This window comes from Convolutriloba macropyga, chromosome 4 (genome assembly GCF_964194025.1).
Source record: "Convolutriloba macropyga chromosome 4, txConMacr16.3, whole genome shotgun sequence".
NCBI lineage: Eukaryota > Metazoa > Xenacoelomorpha > Acoela > Convolutidae > Convolutriloba > Convolutriloba macropyga.
In genome coordinates this window covers 68,444,380-68,453,016 of record NC_134471.1, presented here as the reverse complement: position 1 = coordinate 68,453,016, position 8,637 = coordinate 68,444,380, and the positions used below count along the sequence as shown (strand labels likewise).

The 8,637-nt window shown below is 38.0% G+C and overlaps 1 protein-coding gene across 1 annotated transcript in view; it reads right to left on the bottom strand.

Annotated features, from left to right (window-relative positions):
- Nucleotides 1-774: 774 nt before the first annotated feature.
- Nucleotides 775-8,637, bottom strand: part of LOC142337850 (growth hormone-inducible transmembrane protein-like) — a 193,548-nt gene continuing 185,685 nt past the window's right edge. Inside the window, exons 3-7 of the mRNA XM_075387407.1 lie at nt 5,495-5,576; nt 3,125-3,236; nt 2,486-2,838; nt 1,941-2,220; nt 775-1,003 (exon numbers count right to left, since the gene is read on the bottom strand). Of these exons, the coding sequence (XP_075243522.1) occupies nt 919-1,003; nt 1,941-2,220; nt 2,486-2,838; nt 3,125-3,236; nt 5,495-5,576 (912 nt within the window). The 3' untranslated portion in view covers nt 775-918. The remainder of the gene's footprint in view (nt 1,004-1,940; nt 2,221-2,485; nt 2,839-3,124; nt 3,237-5,494; nt 5,577-8,637) is intronic.

The following is an 8,637-nucleotide window of genomic DNA, read 5'->3' as shown; positions in this document are numbered from 1 at the left end:
AAAATGATTTAATTCGAAATTGAATTGTATCTTGATTTTGAAAGATCGGATAACCATGAAACCCAGACAATTGATTAACTTTCCTAGATTCTGCTGGAGCGTTCTTTACTTTTAAATCACGTGTTCTTGACATTTTTCTTTGACGCAAGTTAATTCTAGCATAACCAAATAACGTTCGGCGGTTTGATTCCAAACGACCGTCGAGCCCTTGTCATCGTCAGTAGCGTTATCTGCAACGTAGAGAGACCAGCTTAATTGATGTGGTAGAGCGGTGGATTTTAGTGGCGTGTATGTGGGGGGACTCAATTAAGCGGCCTTCACACCTTGAATGTTTGTCCCTTAAATAGTTTCGGTGAATCGCTTACTTAAGAGACTAGAGGCTCTTAAGGCTATAAGAGAACTTGGTGCCGGACTGTACTTGTTTATCATGTGTACTTCGTTTGAGCAGACTTTCAGATCTAATCAAGGTAGATGGTTAGAAACAAACTTTTGCTTGCTGTTTGTGACAACACAATCACATGTTACAATTTGTCTTGATTATATCTAGCAACTCTTCTATGTCAACCACTTTGCATAATTATCAATTCAATGTTTCTCAATTGACACAGAGACTGAAATTAAACGTTATCCAAGTTTTAATCGTTTTCTTGAAGCGCATAAATCCACACTGGTCTCAATTTCTAGTTGATCTTTGTTTTTATATCTTTAGGTTTTGGGCTACCATTTGGGCATATTTTCTGCTATGGTATCTTATTGCACACCTACAAAAATTCATTCAAGACACAATGATTCAATCTTTTAATTGCTCATTAACTACACGTTTAAAATTAAATTTGCCTCAATGTGAAATATTTTCAGCACGTTTTTGTTTTGAGGGAAAAATTTCCCAGTTAATCGTCGGTTCCATTCTTAGGTTGTTCACTTCCTCCTGTTGCCGTTGAGCGCCAGCATTCTCAAAATATGGAGGAACAAATTCAATGTGTGAGTGTACAAGCCAATTGCACTGAAACAATAGTTCAGGTGAAACAACTTTTAGATGATTAAGATTGCGAACGACCTTAGAGCAACTATATCACTAATAACTTTTCCGTCGGATCTTTTCCGTTTGTGCCCCCCCCCCCCCAGCTTTGTGGGTGCATATTATTTGCACCCCCAGACGCACGTGCCATATTTTACAATGATTTACCATGTAATGAATTTACCATGGTTAGGATAACGTACTGGGGGGGGGGGGGGGGAGGGTATGCACAAACGGATAAAGATCCTATCTCTCAAATAAGACCCAACTAATGACAAAGTCACCTATTATTTATAGACCGAATTGATAGAGTAGACAACAATTTTCAGATGAGATACAATTTGGTGATAAGCGAAAGCTAAAGTCAGTAAGTACGCATAGATGCAATGTATGCTAAGATTTCACTTTGAGCATAAGCCATTAATTTTATATTATACATAACCGACTAAGACTAAAGGTCGGAAGAATTGCTCTCGAACGACTAGTGGGAGCTCGAATCAATTGCAGCCTGCTTCAGTCGGGGGGGGGGGGGGGGGGGGGGGGAGGGGGAGCTTAAATAGGACTAAAGTTCAATAGTGGGCTTCAAATGACCACATTAGAGGTCAAGATATACCACCATTAAAATTTAAAGTGAAAAATGGCACCAGTTTTGACGCATTTTTCATTTGACTTTTAGTATGAAATTTCCGCCAATTGAGTTCAGCAGTTGAAATTGTGATTGAGAGAGAATTTTAGATCACGCGAAACGCAAACAGTCAAGGGCGTAAAAGTCACTCGAAAAGTCAAAACCGTCAAGCAAAAATTTTGCATAAAAAAGACACACACGTTTACAATAATTGCCATGAACTTCGTTCAGGAGCAATTAAAAAACGCATTAAAACATATTTTACCTCCCTGGAAGTCGAGCAAATAATAAACTAACTTATTAACAGGATCAAAATTCGGTCTCGCTCCCGGGAAGTCGGAATCGGGTGGAATCGCCTTGGCTCGATGTACCAGTCCTTGGGTATAGTGAAGAATGAATCCAGAAAAGAGAACAACGCCACCATATGTGATTACGTTGACCAAAAATGGCTGTGCCATGGCTGGCGCAAACATGGATCCAATATTGGCTGCAAAAAGGGCAGCGAATCCCATTCCGAGAACGCCTCCTCCAACGAGGAACTTGTCACTTGGGGCTGTAACTGCGATTGCGCTCAAACCTGTAGACAATAGATATGGCAGTGAGCAGATAGATTTTATTTACGGCATATTCAACTAGCTATATTATGAGAAATACAGAGTAACAGATGGTGGCTTTCTAATAAAGACCGAAATCTTTCAACGCAAGATATTGGTTTTGTCTCAGCTTCGGCTCCAATGTTTAACACAATTCTCCCAAACAACAAAAAATTCCGAAAAATCAATACGGAGTCAAATTTTCTTCGCGATCAAAAACGGTCTTTAACACAGTTAAACTCAACTAACCTGCAAGAGCTCCTCCTGTATATAAAGCCGCCTGGCCCACCAGAGGACCGTAAATAGCAATGGCTGGGAAAATCAGACCCCCCAACAGTGCCGAATGGACACCCCACATGACGTGTTTCATGCCAAAATGACCCTTCTGGGGAGGTGGTGTCAATTGAACTGCCATTCCACTTCCGAAGCACAAAGCCATGGCTCCAATTGCACCCACAGGAGTAGACATCTTGTTCAACAGAGGCATCAGCCTTTGAGGTCTTCGTGCAGCTGTCACAGCAGTTGCAGCTGTTATGGCCAAACCAGTTCCGAAGGTTAAGTATGTTGATCTGATGCGCTCTCGCACATAAGCTGGGTAGGCACTGGAAAGAAACAAAATGTCCCAAAATTTTTTAACCACAAAACTAAACTAAAAACTAATATTGCAGCTAATTTAAGACTTGTGAATAATCTTATCACTAGACATAACAACAATAAAAATACATTCCAAAACCCAAAAATGTATTGCAGAAAAACTCTTCAAGTTGTAAAAGTTTCCCATAAAACTTGCAAAAGATGTTAAGAACAACACAATTTTTCGAGCCTTTCGACATGGTTAGATTACCCAGGAATTTGAAATTGTTGAATCAAAATAATATATTTCCTCACATTGATTGATCGAGCACAGAATTGGAAGAAGGCTGCAACACTCCATACAAACAGAGGGCACCCAATCCAGCTCCACATGTGCCCAGCACAGCCAGCTTGCCCAAATCAGAAGCTTTAACCAACAATGACCCTATTAATCTCGAAGTTCAACAATATTCAAGCTACTTTTCATGTTTTATTAACGCCATCCTCACTACTCATATTCTTCCACGTACTTAGCAAGGTACCATGTTTAAGAGCACGCAGTAAACAGCGCCAGCAGTAAATAAAATATATTGTCGCAAACCTAATTTTTAGGAGGCATTTATGTGAGCAGTAAAGGAAATATAAACAAATAATAAAAATGCATTTAATTTTCCAAACATATCCGACTACCGTCGGGCGAATTGCTCTCAAACGACCGACTGGCTTTGTCAGTAGCTAGCCACGGTGAAAGTTGCGGTGGAGGGGGGCTGATGGGTGTGGGGGCAAGTATGTGTGTGGGGGGGGGGATTTGGGGCAATTGCAGGAGGGGGATCTTTGGCTGCACGAGGCCCTTAAGGCCTGAACGATGTGCACGAGTGGGGATTGGGGGTGGGGAGGGGGGGTAATTCGAGGAGGGGCTGAGGTGTACGGAGTTGTTGTGGGGGGGGCTCAATTTCTGAGAACCCCCCTTCACACCATAAGTATAAGTCTCCAAAACAGTTTCTGTGAATCGCATAGTAAGAGACTAGTGAGCTGAAAGGCTCTAAGAGAATTTAAAGCCCGCTGGGCGCTACCTGTTTATTCCGTTTTAGAGGACGAAAATTCAAATGGGCCAGACGAAAAATCTTTTGACAAAACAATTTCTTGACAAAACAATATCTTAAGTAAACAGAATTTTTAAACAAAATTTCTAAAAAAAAACTTGAAACCCGATCGAAAATGGCTCAAAGTAGTTTGGGTTACTGATGCGCGTTGCACTGCTGGTTTCGGATCTCTTTATCACATCCTTTACTAGATTTTTCGACAATTTAAGGGTCAACCTGATGCTCTTGACTTGAAAACTGTTGGTCTTTAATTATATATTTAATGAAGGCAATGAACTGAATCCTGACTCGATTTGTATTCTTCTCCAAAAATGCGGCTTTTCGTGGTGTAACAATTCGACAAAAAAAGCGATAAAGTGATTGATCCATCTCTTCTGTCTAAAAGAACACGAAAACAATCTGCCATAAACGTAAAAATTCACACCATTGTTTATAGCAAGCACCAAATCATCTGATCCTGAACACAAATTGTTGTGTTGGCCAATTCCTGCTTCCGCTTGCTAAACCGAGTCCATTTTACAATTTGAAGAATTTGAATACGACAGGGGTTCAGTCTTTTTATAAACCAAGGCAAGTTTACCAACCAGAGGGTAGTTATAGCGACCTTCTGTTTCTACAACAAAGTCACTAACTTTTATTTTTTGATTTTTGTTTTTTTAATAGTGGAGCCAGCAAAAATTTCGCATTTCAAGGAGTGTAAACAGTTGAAAACGATTCAGAAAAATTCTAAGAGCGCAGAAAATGAGAGTGGTTATTTTGCTCATATCTTCATTTGAAACAGAGCAAGCAATGTAGGTGTGACAAAAAATCCCGAAGCCAGGGAATTTTTTAGTTTAAGTGCGCCTTTTTCAAGGCAAATTTTCGATGTTATTCAATTTTCTCTGCCCAAGTTGGTTTTTCTAGCACGAATTTTGAAGTTTAAGGGCCTTTCAACACATCTATGAGCTTTTTAAACAATTTTTTTTAGGCTTTCACAACCCTTTTCGGGCTCTCTTTTTTCTAATGGTATAGATGTTTCTTGAGCAATTTAGTTATATATAGAGTACTTGAATCGTTCTGTTTGCAACGGTTTTCAAGTAAACTCAAAGTGTAGTTTTAGCTTCTGTTGATGAAACTCTTTGAATGGCAATTCTGGACTTCTGCTATGCTTTTCGAATGAGCCAAAGACTGAAGCATCACCATGGCAGTTACAGACATAGTATCATTATCTAGCGTAAACCGATTTTTCCCCCGTAAACCGATTTTTCCCCCCTCATGGCTCAATTCTCATTCTTCGTAAATCGAAATAGAGAACAGTACACTTTTTTAATAAATCCGCTGAAAAACTACAGTACTTCATTATTTACGTAAGAATCAGGTCATCGCAATAATATACATTAGCACAACAAATAGTATATGCTATATGCAACAACATTTGTATTATCATATAATTGACAAAACGAGACGGGAAAAATCGCTATCAACTTACTGTCCCTATTTTGTCCTCTCGATTTACTGCCTCGGCAACTATTTAACTAGCATTCAACGCGTGAGATGACATGATTTATATTAAACAAGGAATCAGAGAAAGAAAGAAACTAACACAGCTGTGTGGCCTTCATCCATCCACTTCCTGACGCCATCGAGGAGGAAGAACTCTGCTTCATGGCACTCCTGCAAATGGGCTGAAACACAACAACACATGTTAATTTGTCTTAATCAGCCAAATTGTGTCCACATGAGGAGAGTTGACCGGAACGAAACAAGAGATTGAGCAACAACATTGCCAATTTGTTGCTATCGTAATTAGGACAAAATCGCGTTCTATTAAACGTGGACCATTGTAAACATAAGCCAACCGATAAACTGCCAGGAGAGATATAGATGCGGGTCCATAGGAATTAAGGGGCTTCAAATGACGGATAGGGGCTTATAGAGGCAACTAAAGGTTTAACGTGAAGAAATCTCCAATTGAGTTTAGCTGCTTAGAATTGTAAATGATAGAGCACGCTATATGACGCAAAAATCAAGAAACTAAGCATCATAATAGTCATTCGAGAAGTAAAAAATGGTCAAGTACGGAAAAGTCACTCGAAGCCAAATTCGTCAAGCAAAAAAAAATAAATTTTTTGCGGAAAAAGACATGCTCGACTACATCAATTACTTCAAACTTTTGTTTGAGATCAATTAAACAGACACTCTCCACAATTGAAAGTTGACACCATCAAGGCATGACTATATCAGAGTTCACTGCTCATTATCTGGATAAATAAAATTAAGCGCTGCACTATCAAGAGAAAACGGAGCAAAAACCTCAAAGTAAAGAAGAGCTGACTGAAATGAATTTCTCAGCAAAAAACAAGTTTAACATTATTAATCTTAAATGACAACCCTAGTCTTAAGAAGGATCTCCAACCCTCCTCTCCATCTAGTGTCAAAAGCTAAGAGTTTAATTTCAGTAAAAATGAAATTATTTATATAATGGAACACAGTTGAATTATTAGTAAAGGAGTGTGAAGCAGCATAAAAAGGAAACCACAAACCCAAACTGTTGCTCAAATTTTTTCAAATGTCCTCCTTCTCCTCCGCGCCTCAGCTTCTCCCGAAAAATATACCTTGCGAAAACGAATTTGTCAATCTGCGGTCAATTAAGTCATCAAGCGGTGGGTCGATTCTATTCTGCTTTAAACACCTGTGAAGTTATTTGAGCCTGTCATAGACTTACCAAGATTCAAACCAATTGCGCGGTACTATTGAGCAGCAAACTGCCATCGTTCGAGTTTAAGTGCCTAAAATCTCAAAGATCTCACAACATATAACATATACAAACAACAATCGACCAGATCAATAGAGGAACTAAAATTGTCCAAACAGAAAACCGATCAGACCCGCATAAAAAGACCAGCAGCTACGAGCATCGTTTGAGAGCAAAAAACACTATCAGCAGATTATATCGTTTAAAACACCAATCCAAATGCCTTCTATTGAGTTTGCTTCGACAAAAAAATGAAAAAAATTTCAAAGCCAATGATAAAATTAATAAAACTGAATCCAAAAAAAAACATGAATATTATCAAACATAGCCGGCAGATTGCCGGAAAATAGCCGCGATAGACGCTCGTGACCTTCCATGAATTGAAACACCTAAAGAAATAAGATGGACAGATCGACCACCAGTCCTTTAATAGACCACTAGACTTTTTGGGTTAGCTTCGGACTGTCAATTTTTTGACACATACGTTTTATAAGGAAAAAGCCCTTAAAGAGCTATTTCAAAATTGATATTCGAAATCAAAAACTCAAGACTAATAATCACGAATTAGGGCATATAAGATTGGCACTACTTAGATGCACACTATTAACTAGTAAATCTTCATAAAAAATTAAAGTTCCATAAGTGAGTTCAGAAGTCATTTTTTTGAGTGAGGTAAGTCACGCAATTGACCTAAAAGCAGAAACGACGTCACGTACATAAATTTTAACTGCAAAGCAATAGAAGTCACTGAAGTCAATTCCAAGAAGTCAGGTCGTAAGAATCATCGATGTAGACGACGGATTAAAAAAAACATAGCAGGACAAGTCCTGACGTACAATTCAAAGAATTTTCATTGACTAAACAGAATAACTAGCCCTAGAATGGACTATGAGTGGATTGAGAAATCCATTTTTAAAAAATCAGATAAAAAATAAGAAAAAAAACAGAAAATCAATGTCAAAATGCCGCATGTGAACAAAAAAAACCACTAGCGAGAATTGAAAATTTAATTCTAACAAAAAACTAGGCCTAGAATGAGCTGTGAAGGGATTGGCAAAACCATTTAGAAAAAAATCCGATCCAAAAAATCGAGAAAAACAGTAAAAATCAGAGTGAAATTGCCGCATGTGAACAAAAAACCACTAGCGAGAAAGCGAATTTTTGTTCAAACACTGTTTTCTCACTCTCCTTAAAATTTAGAGCGAAAAAATTTCACGCCGCAAAACCACTCGCTTTTTCGCTCCACTTCCTGTTTCGGCGTAACCAAAATCACTACTCCAATTTGACTTCAAAAATCATGAAAATGTGTGAACAGATCTTTAAAAAAAAACATAGCAGGACAAGTCCTGAAATAGAATACAAAGAATTGAATGAAAAACTTAGAAGTACTCTACCTGACCAACAGATCACTTGAACAATGCCAGCGAAAACAGAAACAAAATCATCTCCAAAAAACTGGGAAATTAAAACAATAAAAAAACAACAAAAATATACTCATTGCTAAAATTCTAGAAGCTTTTACCCCAAAGGCAAAATTTGATCTCTTTAATTATACCTATTTCAAGAATATGTTCAAAACCAACTTTTATTTCTGAAACCAATCCAGTCTTATATCTGCAATAACTGAAAGAAATTCATTGGCCCTTGAAGATCGATTAACTCGAAAATGACCGAAAAATTAAAAAAAAAAATCAATTGCAAATTTTAATGAAATAATACAGAAAATCGTGATGTTAAAATCTTCAGAATCGTTTTTGTGTATCTAGCGGCTATTTTAAGCCATCCCGTAACCCAATTCCAAGCCTTCAAAAATTCATGGGCTCAAAGACCGATAGGCAATAATTTTTAAAAATTTCAAATTTCAAAAAATAGAAATTCTTTCAAATAAAATGTAGAAAACTATTCACTTGCCCCCAAGCAACTATTTAATAACATACTATCAAGCCTTGGATGAGGTTAGCTGGCTACTGAGGTGAGAAAAACTGACTAAA